This window comes from Chrysemys picta, chromosome 20 (genome assembly GCF_011386835.1).
Source record: "Chrysemys picta bellii isolate R12L10 chromosome 20, ASM1138683v2, whole genome shotgun sequence".
Lineage (NCBI taxonomy): Eukaryota > Metazoa > Chordata > Testudines > Emydidae > Chrysemys > Chrysemys picta.
This window is the reverse complement of record NC_088810.1, coordinates 17332534-17348772: the sequence shown is the minus strand read 5'-3', so window position 1 is coordinate 17348772 and position 16239 is coordinate 17332534. Positions and strand designations below refer to the sequence as shown.

Genomic DNA, 16239 nt, shown 5'->3' with positions numbered 1-16239 from the left:
GCTATGGGACCATTGGAGTCTTGGCCCTGCTTAGCACCCGCCCAGCAGCTAAGCAAGCATGCCCTGGGCCCTGGGCCCTTACCACCACATCGGAGCAGAGATCAGCCCATCGTGGCTTGTTCAGCCCTGGGACCAGTCAGCACCAGCCACTGTGTTGATTTTATGCCGCAGATGCCCCTCCCCCGGGCGTTGGCACCCCCAGTTGGCTTCACACACAAGCCGCTGAGCCACCTTGGTCAGTTTGTGTGTCTCTCTCTCCCCAACCCGTTGTTTCAGGGGTTTTTCCGCAGAAGCCAGCAGGGCAACGTGACGTACTCTTGCACCCGCCAGCAGAACTGCCAGATCGACCGGACCAGCCGCAACCGCTGCCAGCACTGCCGGCTGCAGAAATGCCTCAGCCTGGGGATGTCCCGAGACGGTAAGATGTCTGAAACAGCTGCCACGCTCCAACCCAGAGGTGGCTGCATTTCAGTGCTGGGTGAGGGATCCCTGTTTAAACAGCTGCCACGCTCCAACCCAGAGGTGGCTGCATTTCAGTGCTGGGGGAAGGATCCCTGTTTAAACAGCTGCCACGCTCCAACCCAGAGGTGGCTGCATTTCAGTGCTGGGTGAGGGATCCCTGTTTAAACAGCTGCCACGCTCCAACCCAGAGGTGGCTGCATTTCAGTGCTGGGTGAGGGATCCCTGTTTAAACAGCTGCCACGCTCCAACCCAGAGGTGGCTGCATTTCAGTGCTGGGTGAGGGATCCCTGTTTAAACAGCTGCCACGCTCCAACCCAGAGGTGGCTGCATTTCAGTGCTGGGTGAGGGATCCCTGTTTAAACAGCTGCCACGCTCCAACCCAGAGGTGGCTGCATTTCAGTGCTGGGGGAAGGATCCCTGTTTAAACAGCTGCCACGCTCCAACCCAGAGGTGGCTGCATTTCAGTGCTGGGGGAAGGATCCCTGTTTAAACAGCTGCCATGCTCCAACCCAGAGGTGGCTGCATTTCAGTGCTGGGTGAGGGATCCCTGTTTAAACAGCTGCCACGCTCCAACCCAGAGGTGGCTGCATTTCAGTGCTGGGGGAAGGATCCCTGTTTAAACAGCTGCCACGCTCCAACCCAGAGGTGGCTGCATTTCAGTGCTGGGTGAGGGATCCCTGTTTAAACAGCTGCCACGCTCCAACCCAGAGGTGGCTGCATTTCAGTGCTGAGTGAAGGATCTCTTAAAACAGCTGCTGCCTCCCACCCAGAGGTCCCTGCATTTGACTCATTTCTTATGCCCTGATGTTAAAAATACCTGGCTCTGGCTGTAAAAATATGGAGATTTCTTTTGCTTCTGCCCTTTACTCCATCTAACCCAGTCTCTCATCTCTGACAGGGGCTGGTACCAGCTGCTTTTTGGGGTTTTCAACAAAAAACTAAAAACTGTTTTGTTTTTTTGGGGGAGGGGGTTTAAATGTTTTCAGTTAAAGAAAAAAAACCACAATTTTTTGTTGAAAGTAAAACATTTTAACCAAAAATGTTCAGTTCTTGACCAAAAATTGTTCCGTTTTTGGTTGAAAAAAACTGAAAAATGGCATTGGAAAAGTAGCAATGTTTCTCTTTGCCCACAAGCCATTCATCACCGAAAATCCATGATGATGGACAAACAGCAGCCACTGGTTCCCAAGTCCTCCAGTTCAAGAGGGTCAGTGGGTGAGAGTCTAAGGTGCACCCCCTGCAGGTGCTGATGAGAACCTGCAGCCCAGGTGCCCACCCTCTTCCTTCTGTGCTGCACCTCCCAGTGTAACTTGGAGCAGCCTCGCTGGCCTCTAGGTCTGTGCTATTATCCCTGTTGTGCAGATGGGGAAACCGAGGCTCGGACAGACACAGCTTGCTCACAGTCTGTAGAAAAGCAGGGAATTGAACCCAGGTGTTATGAGTCAGAGGTTAGCACCTGAACCAGTGGGCCAAACTATCTCTAAGTTATAGCCGCTTCTTCAGTGCTACCTGTGGTGCAGGGCAACTTAGCCATAGCTGCATGTGCTCTGGCCCCGCCCCCAGCATGCCCCCTACGCCAAGGCTTGAAGTGGGGGCGGGGTCTACGGAAGGCAGCCAATGGCAGTCCAGCGCAGCGCCGGAGCCTGCAGAATCCCCCCCTCAGCCCTTTGCGGGCTGCAAAGGCCTCTGACCGCCAGCAGAGCGGTGTACAAGAGCAGGGGAACCGCCCTCCTTTCCAGCCCAGAGAGGGGTCGAACCTTCATTCTCTTCCGCCCCCTGGGCATAAAAAGGTTCGACACCAGACTGCTTAGCAGAGGAGGAGTCCTCGGGCTGGGGATTATTAAAGGTGCTAAAAAAGCTACAAGCGGAGGCTGAAGGAAGTGAAAGAGAAGTGCAGATAGCGAGGGTTCGGGCTGGTTAGGTAGCACCGTCAGCGCACAGCCCTGAGCCAGGCAGCGGGGGAGGCAGGGGGGTTAAACCAACCAGGAGGAGAGTGAAAGTCACACAAACACCCCCCCCCCCCACCAACCCAATCCAAAGAGGATGGAAAAAGTAGCTCAAGCCTTTAGCTGGGTTTCTCTCGGTGGTGAGTATGTAGGTCGCTCGAGAGAGCCAAAGAGCCCGACCACGTGGCACATGCGATCAGCCGCCCGCTGCGACCGCGGTTCCTCTCTGCAGCTGGGTAGATGAGGCTTCTGCTCAGGCACGCGACCACATACAGACCACATGACCACCCGCAGAGCACGCACCATTGTCCCTGCTCCCAAGTGAGTGCGCCGAGATCCTGAGATAGCCGTCCCCCCGCCCTAGATCCTGGGCGCTTCTCTAGCGTGAGGGATCTCAGGCTGGGAGTCGCTCCCCCTGCCTTTCCCAGATTGCTGGAGGGGAGGGAGAAGCTGCCAAGGTGGGAGCTTCTGGGGGCAGAAAGTCTGCGAATCGCTGCTCTGGGGCCTTTCATCCTCAAGGATCCCAAAGCATTTTATGCCCCCCCGGTGATCGGCTACCTCTGAAATGCAGCCACCTCTGGGGTGGGCGGTGGGAGCTGTTCAAGCAGCCGCAGAGCAGTGTTGTCCTAGGGCGAGAAGTGAAAGGGATTGGAACTGCGGGGCAGAGTGTAAGTGACCCGAATTGGGATACGGCCAGCAGCCCTGCTCCAGGGAAAACGCCCTGGTCTCGCTTGTGATCCAGGTTTCATCCTGTCCGCTTGGCGTGCTTTGCTGCTGGAGGGGAGCGATGGGGGTTGGTTACTGACTTGTTGGGGGGAAAGCACCCCTGTTAAGTAGTCACCCCCCTGCTGCACCATAGTTGGTGTCCCCCCATCCCACCCAAGTGCTGCCCGGGCCCCTCGCTTAACAAGACAAACTTGGTGGGTCTTGATAGGCACAAGGAGCCAGACTCCACCGCTCTCAATGAGGGCAGCTCCTTCTGCCCTTTCCATCCCTGGCAGCTCGCTGCAGGCTCCTTATGGGACCCGCTGCCCCGTTATGTCTCCTGGATTTCCCGACGGAGGGAGCCCAGGGCCCCTCACAACGGCTCCAGCCGTGAACACAGGGTCGGTCTGAGCCCCGACTCGACTCGTCCCTGCCCTTTCGTTCTCCAGCCGTCAAGTTCGGCCGCATGTCCAAGAAGCAGCGCGACAGCCTCCACGCCGAGGTGCAGAAGCAGCTGCAGCAGCAGCAACAGCAGCAGCAGCAAGGCGGCGAAGTGGTGGCCCCGGCCTACTCCCTGGGCCTGGCTAACGGGCAACTCAAGCTGGCCTCCTCCCCGGACCTGCTGGAGTCCTCCGCCTGCTCCACGGCCCTCCTGAACGGACAGGCGCGGCTGAGCCACTCTCCGGACGAGACAGCGGTTCTGGCCTACCCCAACGGACTGGCCAAGGGCCACAGCCGGCTGAGCGACAACCTGCGCGGCCCCTTCGCCAGGGACTACAGCCCCGAGCGGATCAAGATGGAGAGCAGGGCCAGCGTCTTCTACGCCCTGGAGATGCAGGCGTCGCCGGACCTCTCCCGGCTGGACATCGGCGGGGGCAAGCGGGGCCAGGCCGGGGGCGACGTCGGGGAGACCGTCGACTTCTACACGAGTCCCAACTTCACCAGCCTCCTGGAGTCGCCCAATTCCTCGGTGACTGAGATCGGTGAGTCTCCTGGGGCAGGAACGCTCGGCTGGGCAGCCTCGGCCTTCTAGGGATCCCCACTCAGGCCGTATTCCTGGGGGGCGGGGCTGGGGTTCACCATCCACGCAGGGATTACAGGTCTTCTCCAGCTGTCAGCAGCAAGCCCAGTCTCTTAGCTTCAGCTGCTCTTTGTTCTCTTGGCCTTGGATTCGAGCCCCGGTGACAACTCAGATGATGGTTCTTACACTCAGCTCCCATCATTCCCGAGAATCAGAGAATATCCGGGTTGGAAGGGACCTCAGGAGGTCATCTAGTCCAACCCCCTGCTCAAAGCAGGACCAACACCAACTAAATCATCCCAGCCAGGGCTTTGTCAAGCCAGGCCTTAAAAACCTCTCAGGATGGAGATTCCACCAATCTCCCTAGGTAACCCATTCCAGTGCTTCACCACCCTCCTAGGGAAAAAGTGTTTCCTAATATCCAACCTAAACTTCCCCCACTGCAACTTGAGACCATTACTCCTTGTTCTGTCATCTGCTACCACTGAGAACAGTCTAGATCCATCCTCTTTGGAACCCCCTTTCAGTCCATGGGATGTCCTTGGGAACATCCTGCTCCATATCAGAGGATAACAGCCTACTGCAGCTACCAGCTAGTGGAGTTACTCCCCCACTGACGCAGGAGAGGCCCATGCTTTTAACACTGCAGAGTCAAACCCTGCTAAGTGCCGGGCTGGGGGGAGGGGGCAGATCGTTACACACAGGGGCCTGCGTGCCAAGGCTGGCAGTGCAGGGCGATAGATTCAGGAAACCACAGAAAAAACTGAAGGGAGAATCAGGGCTGCGGCCCAGGGACAGGCCCCGCTGTTCCCTGCGCTCCCCCTCTGAGCCTCGCCGCCTGCCGTCCGCAGAGCACCTGACCCAAAACGTCCTCAAGTCCTACCGGGAGACCTGCCAGCTGCGCCTGGAAGACCTGCAGCTCCTGAGGCTGGAGACGTTCTCGTGGGAGGAAGTCAGGAGCTACCAGAAGAAGGTGAGGTGGGGGGCGGGGCTGGGAGCTGGCGGAGACGCCTGCCACGGGTAGTGCAGTGACTTCTATGCTCGACTGATGCCCGGCACGGGATAAGCTGGTAGCCAGATAACCTGGGAAGCCAGCCTGCCGGGGTATGAGGCTAGGATAAACACCTCCCTTCCGGCTCGCTAAGGGATCAGTGGGGAATGTAGGCAGAGCAGCAGGAAGGCTTCCCCACCACAAGATCCGTTACGTGGCCCAGTTAAGGATGGGCCGGCAACTGGCCAGGAGGCAGCGTCTCTGGGGATTGGCCGAGAGAAACGACCAACGTTCTACTCTTGGCTCTGATTGACTCTCTGGCTTTTGGGCAAGTCCCTTATGGCCCAACTTGTTCCAAGTTTTCCCAGGAGCAGAATCAGACTGTCCACCTGGAAATAGCCCGGGGGGATTTAAACAGAGAAGGGAGGGATGGTTCTTCTCCAGACGTTCTAGACCAGCCTCCAGGATTTTCTAGCAAGGATATTAAATTCTATACGGTTGGCTTAAAAATGGATGATCTCCTCTGTTCAGGTCTATGGGACCTTACTGAATTTTGGAGGACTATTCCGTAGGGGCTGCCTGTAAATTGTCTTCCTAAATGACACCAGTTCCTCTGCTGGTGTTTCCTCTTGTACTGCGGTGGCAGAGCGTAGCGCAAAGAGTTCTTAGCTGGCACGGAGCCCTAGCAAGTTTGCGGTCAGGGTCTGCTCAGCACCGGCTGCAAGAGGGGACTCGACTGAGTGACCCAGCGCGCGGTGTCTCTGACCTTTTGTGGCACTTTGGGGTTTAACATCAGCCGCATAGAGCCGATGCTGCCCCTTTATTGTTTATCGGGACTTCATTCAGCGCGCAGGGTTTTGGGTGAGTCACTGCTCGCTCGGTTGGGTTCAGATGAGGACTTTGCAATAAAATCAAGGGATGGGTCAGAGGGAAGAAAATGAGTTTGTTTGATTCAGCAGCTAATTAAGGTCCATTAACTAAATGGGAACTTCTGTCTGGTTCGCTAAATGCTTCATCAGCTTTCCAGACGCGGCCAAGTCGTTTCGGAGCAATTCATAATGGCCCTGGTATAGGAACATTGGGATCAATAGAGACCCAGCTTTGGGCCCGGTGGGGAGAGGAAAGGAAAATGGATAATGTATGCGCAACCGCTGGGTTTCTGTCCTCTGTGGAGGAGACTAAAGGGTTAACTGCCCTGGCAGGACTCCTGGGGTCACAGGTGCAAGTGCAGTAAAAGGGGCAATGAAAACCCAGAAAGAACTGGGGCGGGCTGGTTGAAAATATTCCGTTTAAATGGTTTGGGGCAGAAACTTGGGGTTTCGACTCAGTGACATTTTGCGAGGAAAGTGCCCCCTTTTCACGGGAAATTTCAGTTTTTCATCAAAAAAACGAATGCCCCCCAAATGGAAAATTTTGGTTGAGAAATGCCCCCCGCGGCGACTCATGTCTCTGTTCTCTGGTCTGGGCTCTCCGGCCAGACTTCATCCCCCACATTCCACCAGGGCCAGGGACACCCATGATGCACCACCTCCCCTGGCCAAGAGGGGAGACAGTGGTGCATCATGGGAGATGTAGTCTAACCAGGGAGTCCGGCCTCTCGAGGAGAACGGGTGTCTGAGGCACCCAGACTACAACTCCCATGAGGCACAGCGGCTGTATTTCCAAATTGAAATATTCATTTCTTTGATTGTTCGCCAACAAGTGGGCTTATGGGGTGCTTGCTCCACATGGGGTGGGGCACATGGGGTGGCCGCACCAGGCATGGCACACGTTTATGGGGCAGCCATGCCATGTGGCATGGGGCACGTGGGGTTTTGGGGCAGCCACACTAGGCCTGGTGGGTGGGGTAAGGAGCAGCTGCGCTCTACGGGGCGTGACGGAGCCAAGGGGCTGCAGCCGTACATTGTGGTGCAGCCATGGCCTTCTCTCTTCCAGTCCATGGAGGAGATGTGGGAACGCTGTGCCTGCCGCATCACGGAAGCCATCCAGTACGTGGTGGAGTTTGCCAAGCGGATGGGCGGCTTCATGGAGCTGTGCCAAAATGACCAGATCGTGCTTCTGAAAGCAGGTACGCGGCTGGAACTGCTGCAGCCAGGCCCCCGCAGGGATGCCCCCTTCCCCCGGCTGGGTCAATAAAGAGGCCATCCCTTGAGCTCTCAGTGAGAACAGCCTCCCTGGGAAGCAGACCCCACAGGCTCTGTATTCGGAGGCACAGCGCCCGGCCTGCAGGGGCTGTTTGCACCTGGATCTGTGTTGCTGCAAAACCCCGTCGTGCAACCGGGGCTGCCGTGCCGGGCTCCAAACCACGAGCGTCCTTGGGTGGGAGCCGTGGGTTCGGCCCACATCCTGCATGGCCGCCGTCTCCGATCGCGCCTCCGGGGCGGACCGTACCCTGCGAATTTCCCAGATGCTCTGGACGGGACAGCGTGACTCAGGCCACATCTGCGCTGCAGTCGGGGGGAGACGGGGTGACTGCACCCCGGCGCCAGCTTTAACCTAGCTAGCAGGGCTAAACAGCAGCGAAGCCATGGCAGCGTGGGGGAGGTCCCTGGGTATGTGCTTCCATTGCTAGCCAGGCCCATGCCGCCACGTCATGTCACTGCTATTTTTAGCCATGCTAGCGTGGGTAAAACTAGCTCAGCCATGCCCATCCGAGCAGCGGGCACCCATTTGATAGCAGTGTAGATGTAACCTCAAAGGCTGTGACACTCAGCCCCTACCCCCCAAACGGGCGCATGCCTGGGGCTAGCTTACTTCCCTGGACCTCCCTGCTCTCGTGCATAAAGGCAGAGATGTTGGGACTTCCGCTAAGTCCGTTTACATTTGCAACTTCTTCACTCCCCGCCCCCCCGGCTCTGTTTTTGCAGGCGCCATGGAAGTGGTTCTGGTGCGAATGTGCCGTGCCTTTAATTCGGAGAACAGGACGGTCTTCTTCGAGGGCAAATATGCAGGCCCCGAGCTCTTCAAATCACTTGGTATGATATCCGCGGTATTACGGTAAAGCCCAGAGGCCCCACTTTGTGCAGATACAGCACAAGAGACGGTCTCTGCCCCAGAGAGCTCCCAGGCTAACGCGACACGGTCGTCCTCCTTTTAACAGATGGGGAAACTGAGGCCCAGAGAGACAGACCAAGATTTTCAGATGGCACTTGCTTCCATTTAGGTAGTGAAATGAACCAGCCAGGTTTTCAGCAGTGCTTCCTTTGTTGGGTTGCTGAGCGTATTTGAAAACACCTTGCCCAGGGTGTCAGCAGCCAAGCCAGGACTTGAACCCCCATCCCCTGAGTGCCCGTCCGGTGCCTTAACCACAAGGCCGCCCTCGCTCTCTTGCTCGTGGGACCCCTCACTCACTCTATTACCCCAGCTGTTGGGAAGCCTCCTCTCCGTTGTAAATGGAATTTTCACTGTTCTGCTTCTCTTCGAACCCTGGGTGAGAAATTTCTCTCAAGGAAGAGGCTGCACTAAGGAGTAACTGCAATTCAAATGCGGCAGGCCGTGCCCAGCGCCCCACCAGTACATGTGTCTGCTTGGCAAACACGTGTGTCTCTCTGCCAGCAGCTAATACTAATGTCTCTGCAGAGATAATCTCGGGATGGGGGGGCTGATGGGCCCAAAAGACACCTGCACTGGGTCATGTCCAGTATGATGCTCTGCTGTGTTCGATCCGGAGCGGTGGCTTTGATTTTTGCCCAGCCAATATCCGAGGGACTGGTTGGCAACAAGCCGTGGAGCCGTTTCCTTTCTAGGTCCCTGGTTCAAATCTAGCTCGGGGCGCTAAGGCCCAACCAATGGCCGCTTAGGCTCCTTGGGCCAGCGGGCATCAGTTACTGTGTGTCTGGGCAGTGCCTAGCGAAATGGGGTCTGACTGGGCTGAAGCCTCTGGGAATATTAAATAATATCTTTGGGGGCCTCTGACCAGTTCCCGGTGGCCAGGCGTTCACATCGCAGCAAACCCCCGTTGTTGCCAATCTCAGAAGAGAAGCAGAGGATTATATGAGCCCTGGAGACTAGACTTCCCTCCCAGCCCCAGCGGGTGGAGGCTTCTCCTGTGATCCCAGGGGGGACAATGCGTAGTCAGCGATGCCTGTAGACCCTGTGGGAGGCTGGTGAGAAAGGAAGGCCACTGGGTGGCGCTGGAGAGGGGGCGGGGCCGCCTGGGAGGAAGCCGCAGGTGACTGACGGCTCTGCTCCGTTTCCCAGGGTGCAACGAGCTCATCAACTCCATCTTCGACTTCGCTCACAGCCTGTGCTCGCTGCACTTCTCCGAGAATGAGATCGCCCTCTTCACCGCCCTGGTGCTCATCAACTCAAGTGAGCGTCTGCCGCTGCTGCTGGCCTTCAGTCCTAGGGCCGCAGCCCCCATTGTGGGAGTGGGGATGCCGCATGTTAATTGCCAAACAGCCACATAAGTAGAGCTGGTCAGAAAATAGCGGGGCGGGGGTCCCTGGGAAATGTTGACTTTTTGACCCCTCCCCCATTCTACCTCCCCGGAAATATTTCACTTCATAATGGCACTGAGTAGGGATGTAAAGAGCGGTTTAAAAAGTTCACTAGTGAAACGATTATAATTATAATTAAAATTAAATTAATTAAATTAAATTAAATTAAAATTGAAATTATCCGGCTCTGGAGTCCCACCAGCCCCTCTGGTATGGTGTGGCCAGGGCTGGGGTCCCGCTGGCGCGGCCAGGGCTGGGGGTTTTCCTGCCAGTGCAGGGCTGCTTGGGTTAACAGTTAAGGTTGGCAAAAAGAAGAACAGGAGTACTTGTGGCACCTTAGAGACTAACAAATTTATTAGAGCATAAGCTTTCGTGGACTACCTTTTACATCCCTAGGACTGAGGTGCCTCCTGGGATTTGTAGTTCAAGTGCCTCATGCTCCCATTCTCCTCTATATGCTCTCTGGCTGGACTACATCTCCCATGATGCACTACACTCTCATTTGGTGAAGGGAGGCATCATGGGAAATGTAGTCCAGCCAGAGAACCCGGTCCATAGAGGAGACGAGGCGGATGAGGCACCGAAACCACCGCTCCCATGAGGAACCGCGGCACCCTTGTAAATTGAATTATTTCAGTTTTTGGCCAAAAAATGTTTGGTTTTCGAGCGGTCGGTTTAATCAATGAAATATCACAATTTTAATGACAAAATTCCTGCAATCAAAACCCCCGTTTTCCATCAAAAAACGACAGCACATTTTCAACCAGCCCCTGCCCCAAAACCTTTTCCTTCCTGAATCCGGTGCCCTCTGCTCTCCTGCCAGCACAGATGGGCAAGCGTCTGGGTTTCACCCTGAGGTGCCCATTTCCAAGTCAGCGCTGAGAATGCCACCCCCTTTCCTTCCCCATCTGGTCATGCGAATGGAACCAGAGAGAGACTGATGGGGCTTTAGAGTCACCCCTTCTCAGCCTGCTGCATCCTGCAGGCCATGCAACCCCAAGCCACCGTCCTCAGGGACCAGGGCTCAGATCCTGAAGGGGCACTAGACGGGGTTATTATGGAGGGCGAGATGTCACTCCAATCCCATTAGGAGGCCACTGACTAGCATTTGGCCAGGACCCCAGGGCTGAAACTGCAGAAGAGTTCTGCGGGAATCTCTGTGTTGCCACGGTGGGGTGTTCGTGGCTGGCCAGACGCTGTTGCAATCCTCAGCTTCAGTGTACGGTCGCTTGGATAACCCCAAGCACTCAGCCAGCCTGGCCTGACCGCAGGGGGCTGAGATCCATCCATCCTGCACCTTAAACTGTCATGCAGCAGAACGCCGGGCTCTAGGGAGGCAATGCTCTCCCTCCGTCGTTCAGGTAGCATTGGCCCATTAAGAGAGGCGGGCGTGGGCCGAGAGAGACCCCGCCCCCCAGTCGGGCATGGGAAATGCTGCTCAGTGCCTTCTCCTGTCTCCGTGCAGATCGGCCGTGGCTGCAGGAGAAGGGCAAGGTGGAGAGGCTGCAGAATAACCTGGAACTGGCCTTTAAACACATGTTACGGAAAACCCACCGGGAAGGCATCCTGGCCAAGGTAGGTGCACGGGCCCCACGGCCTTCCCTGACTCCTCTGTCGCAAGCCACACGCCCTGCCGGCGTAGGGCACCTCTCGAATGCTGCTGGTGTTGTGAAGCCCAGGAGCAAGGACTTGAGGGCCTGCTTCTGGGTCCCTTTACTGTGCCCCGTCTCTGGGGCTAGTGGGCCCCCAGCGCTCCCTTGCCGGAAGGAGACGCTCAGAGCCAGAGGGGGAGGGAGGCTTGAGCTGCTGGAGCTGGAGCTGGTTACACGTGTCCAATGTGGATTGGGGGCTGGGTGGCTGAGGGGAGAGGTCTACACTGAGCAGACGATACGCTCAGGTTGGACATTAGGGACTCTCACTAGAGGATTCTGGGTAATTATGTAAATATTCGGTAGAGGTGGAGGGTTCCAAAAATGGGATCATGCTCACAGACCGGCAGCAGAGCACATACGCACAAGCACACACACACACACACACACACACACTCTGTCACACGTACGTGAGCACACGCATACTCTCGCACACGTGCACATGCGCACGCACACTCTGTCACATTCTGTCACACACACATGCTCTTGCACACTCACACATGTACCATGCACAAACACAAACTTACACATGCATGCACACATGTGCGCACACATGCACACGCGCATGCATGCACATACGCTCTCACACTGTCACGCACACACTCTCGCACACTCAAATGCACACACACACCTTTGCACGCACACATGCACGCACACTCTCGCATGCACGCACATGTGCTCACACTGTCACACACATGCACTCACACACTCACATGCACCCATGCACGCATGCGCACACGCACACTTTCACATGCACGCACGCACATGCACGCACAGACACGCGCACACTCATGCATGCACATGCGCTCACACTGCCACACGCATACACTCTCGCACACTCACATGCACACATGCACCATGCACACACACACTTTCACACATGCATGCACACACTCTCGCATGCACACGCACGCACATGCACACGCACCCCAGACATGTTCAGCAACATCACAAGAGCTCACAGAAGCCCCAGGCATTGCCAGACCAGTTACTGCCCTGATCCCACCGAGCGGCTTTGGGTCCCCGAGGCCCCATTGCCGACGGACTGTCTTGTTGGTCTGTGAGTGCACAGCAGAGGGGCGGGGGCCTGGAGATCTGCGTTTATACCGCGTGCCTCTCTCCCCTGTAGCTGCCGCCCAAAGGGAAGCTGCGCAGTCTGTGTTACCAGCACGTGGAGAAGCTGCGGTCCTTCCGGCAGATGTACCCCATCATCGTCCACGCCGTGTTCCCCCCGCTCTACAAAGAGCTCTTCAGCTCCGAGTGCGAGCTCCAGGGAGCGGTGGCAGAATGATCCCCGCGGGAGGCCGGTGCCCAGAGACCGACTCCCATCTCGCGCCGGTCTGTCGCCCCCGCCACCCCGGGATGGGAGGTTGCGGGGGAGAGGGGGGTGGACCAAATTAGAACCTGCTCCCTCCCATCCCCTCCCAAACAGCACAGCAGAGGGCTGCGGTGCAGGAGGGGGTGCGGGCAAGTGATCAGAGCAGACAGCTGGGAGCCAGGACTCCTGGGTTCCATGCCCGCCTCTGCCACCAACCTGAGCAAGTCACTGCCCCTTTCTCTGCGCCTCGTTCCTCTCTCTACAATGCAGGGGGGAGGGAGACCCCCTCCCACACACTCCATGGAGGTGGTGGGGTGATGCTTAAATAACCTCGTGCAGCTCTTTGAGGGTCTCAGCTGGCAGGTGCTACCGAGGCACAAAGTATTACTGGGGAGACGCCCCAAGCCGAGACCCCAGTGGGGCTGAGATCAAGGAGGTCGCTAGCTTTTGCTGTAACATATTCAGGGCCAAGGAAAATACACTGCCCACCATATTACTCCAGTGACTAGAATCTAGTGACCGGCCCGGGTAGTTCAAATACCTCAATTTTTATTTTTATTTTTTATTTTTTTTGGGTGTCCTTACAGATTTATGGCAGGAGACTTTTTAACCAAGCTGTTTTAAAATAATAATTGTACATAACATAGAGATCTATTTTTAAACGTTTGCCTTTACGTCTATTCTGCAGCGCCAGGGGACCAGCCCCCCCTCCCGCCCCCTTGCCCAAGCTCTTGTATTTCTTATTAATATCCAGCAATTGACCAGAAAGTTTGCATTGCACTCTGCTGCCCCCTGCTGGAAAGAATCCTCATCCCCATGAAATTCTCAGGGTTTGAAACCCAACAATATGTTTTTACTCATAGTAAAATAGATATATATATAGATACTGTATAAAGTTAATATAATAAAAGGCTGGTTTTTAATGTTAAGGCTATTTTTGGAAAGCAACAGATTCTAATTTTCTTAAGTACGGGGCTTTTACTGAGTGGGAGCTGATGGTTGTTTACAAGGGGAGTGATGTTCAAAATCGCCTTTTTCTAAAAGAGCTTTTGTAACCCAGTAAAAGGATTCGGATTGAAAATAGCTGGGGGTTTGTACAGCTGGGATTCGGAAGTACAGCCACCGCGGCGGGAGTCCGTCCATGGACCTCAGCCGGCCTTGGATCAAGCCAGTAGATCAGGCAGGCACATGCCTAACTTCAAGGCCATGGTTGGCCCCGTTGATTTCACAGGCCATTGCCCCATAGACGCTGCGTGACATCGCTCTGAGGGGACAGCTTGGTCAAAAAAAAAAAGGTTCTCCGTGACTTAGGAGCTAAGTCCCATTTTCAGAAGGGGACTTGGGTACTTCGGCCCAGCACTTCAAAGAGAGCTAGGCGCCTAAACACCATTGGAGAACTGGGCAAACATCCTCCTGTGCACGCGTGTGCGAGAGTGTATGCGTGTGCTCACGTACGTGTGACAGAGTGTGTGCGTGTGTGTGTGTGCTTGTGCGTGTGTGCTTCAGGAGTCAGTTCTGTTGAAGTCCACAGAGGAACTGGAGTAAGTGAGATCAGAACCTGGGTCATTAAGGGGAGTTCACCCCAGATTTGTAACAAACACCCAACTTCCTAAGCACCTTTGAACCTTGCGCCGTCTGGATTCCAGAGGAATTAAATTGATCGACCCTCGAAACCATCTGCCTCTTTAAGAGCGTCACTCAGGACAGTCCTGTTTCCAGCACAGTAAAAGACAATCAGACCCTCTCTGGCCTTAGGTCCTTTCTGACCATCTTCTAGCTTGATCCATAGCCGACTCTTAACCCAGCAACCCAAGGTATCTGCTTCACCGAGCCGCTAACCGCTTTGCATTCAGGTCTAGTTTACCGTTGCTTTTTGGTTGCATTCTTTTAGTGTAAAAAAACCCAATAATAATCTAATACATCTAACCTGCAATACTTTCATTTTGTAAAATTGTTTTAAATATTTAAATATGTTGTCATGCCAGGTTTGTAAATATTTGAAAGTTGTAATTTTTTTTAATAGAGCGATCAAGAGGTTTTAGGTTTCGTTTAATTTAATTAAACTGATGGTGCATTTTATTTTGTGTTTGTTTGTCGCCCAGGGTTATATGTTTACTTGCAAGGGTTTAAAAAAAAATATTATTCAGAATGCACATTGTAATGAACAGGTTGTTGAAAAGTGTCCAGTTTTCTCTGCTATTTTCAATAAACTAGGTTGCCAAGAAATGGAGCCCGGCTGTTTATTTAGGTATTTATCTGCGGCTATTCCTAGGGCTGCAAACTCTTGTGGTTTTATCGCGAGTCTAGGGCTGTTTTGTTATTTACTAATTTTCACCATCCTCTAGGTCATGGAGCTTGGTTTGCCTGCTGAGCGTATCTCACCAAGCCAGTTCCCTGCCACCGCAAGGGCCTTGGGCATGGTCCGGATGGCACTTTGGTCCCTTCCTGGTCTCTGCCTGTGCCGCACAACGCTTCAGTCTCCTGAGGACCAAAATGCTTTAGTGTAACTAGAATTTTGGGGCTTATATAGGGCTGTTTGAAGGGACATTTATTGGCCGGTGATACACAAGGGGCCAGGCTAATGGTCCTGTCTGGCCTAAAACTCTTACGAAATCTCCGAGAACCTAGGAGTCACGGTCACAGATCAGAGCCCCACTGTGCTAGGCACTGCACAGACGTGGCCATGATCATCAAAGTGTTTTATTAAAGCCCCAGCTTCTAGAGTCATGGGATGACCGGAGATTTCATTTTTTTAACAAAGCTGCTCGCCCTTGTGTGTGCAGAGGAAGGTTTGAAAGGCACAGGAACAGCCCCCCCAAATGATTACTTTTAAAAGTCTCAGGACTATTAAGCCGCGCCCGGGATTTTCCAAACGCTTGGGGCTGGCGAGGGTGGGGGCTCCCCAGGCGGGCTCGGGGCCCCTTTGCACTAGTGCCCACTAGGTAGCTGCCCCAGAGAGTTCCCAATCAAAGTTTATAACAAGGCGGAACAGCTGGACAGAAATAGAGTGATGGGGTGGAGGGGAACACGGGGGTTTGCCCCTTAGGCTGGGGTGCCTGGGCTAAGCCAGCCTCATCACAGAACGAGCCGCACCTGAGGGGAATCAGGGACTTGCCCAAAAAGAGCCAGGCTAAAGCCCTGATGCAGGGCAGCTGGGGACAGAGCTGGATGGCGAGTTAGGGCAGCTGAGAGCAGGGACGGGGCCTGGGACCGGAGAGACCCTGACTAAACGGGAGAGACCGGGAGACCCAAAGGGACAGCAAGAAGCCCCATAGCCCAGGTAAAACTGCAGCCCCAGTAAAGGGGCGGAGCTAGCTGTCCAGGGCAGGGCCACATTGCCCAGCGATGAGGGGGGAGCTGGGTTTCCCTACCAGCCCCAGCAAAGGGGGCTGCAGGCTGAACCTCGAAGACGACAGCCCCAGAGAGAGCAGAAGGGTCTGGTTTGCGTTCAGACATTTCCGGGGACTTTTTAGTTGGTGACCCCCAAAGAAACTGCCTTAGGATGGTGCCCTCGGGTGGGAAACCAGCACAGCGCTTCAGCGGCCGTCGGCAGGGGGTGCCCCGCGGTGACGGGACTCAGTGACCGGGGCAAAAGGGCACGGGCTTTTGTGTGACGTTTGTGGTGCTGTAGCACGTGGGGGCCCAGCGTGGGGCCCCGCTGCGCCAGGCGCTGCACGTGCAGACGACACCCAGACACCGAGGAGCTAA

At 55.2% G+C, this 16239-nt stretch overlaps 1 protein-coding gene across 4 annotated transcripts in view; it reads left to right on the top strand.

The window, feature by feature from the left end:
- RORC (RAR related orphan receptor C) overlaps window positions 1-14757 on the top strand; it is a 69021-nt gene extending 54264 nt beyond the window's left edge. For all 4 annotated transcript variants that reach the window (XM_065573610.1, XM_065573608.1, XM_005293706.5 and 1 more), the window contains 8 exons: window positions 277-418; window positions 3563-4096; window positions 4986-5107; window positions 7061-7193; window positions 7993-8100; window positions 9326-9436; window positions 11030-11139; window positions 12343-14757. In XM_065573610.1, coding sequence (XP_065429682.1) covers window positions 277-418; window positions 3563-4096; window positions 4986-5107; window positions 7061-7193; window positions 7993-8100; window positions 9326-9436; window positions 11030-11139; window positions 12343-12504 — 1422 coding nt within the window. In that variant the 3' untranslated portion in view covers window positions 12505-14757. The remainder of the gene's footprint in view (window positions 1-276; window positions 419-3562; window positions 4097-4985; window positions 5108-7060; window positions 7194-7992; window positions 8101-9325; window positions 9437-11029; window positions 11140-12342) is intronic.
- Window positions 14758-16239: the final 1482 nt, after the last annotated feature.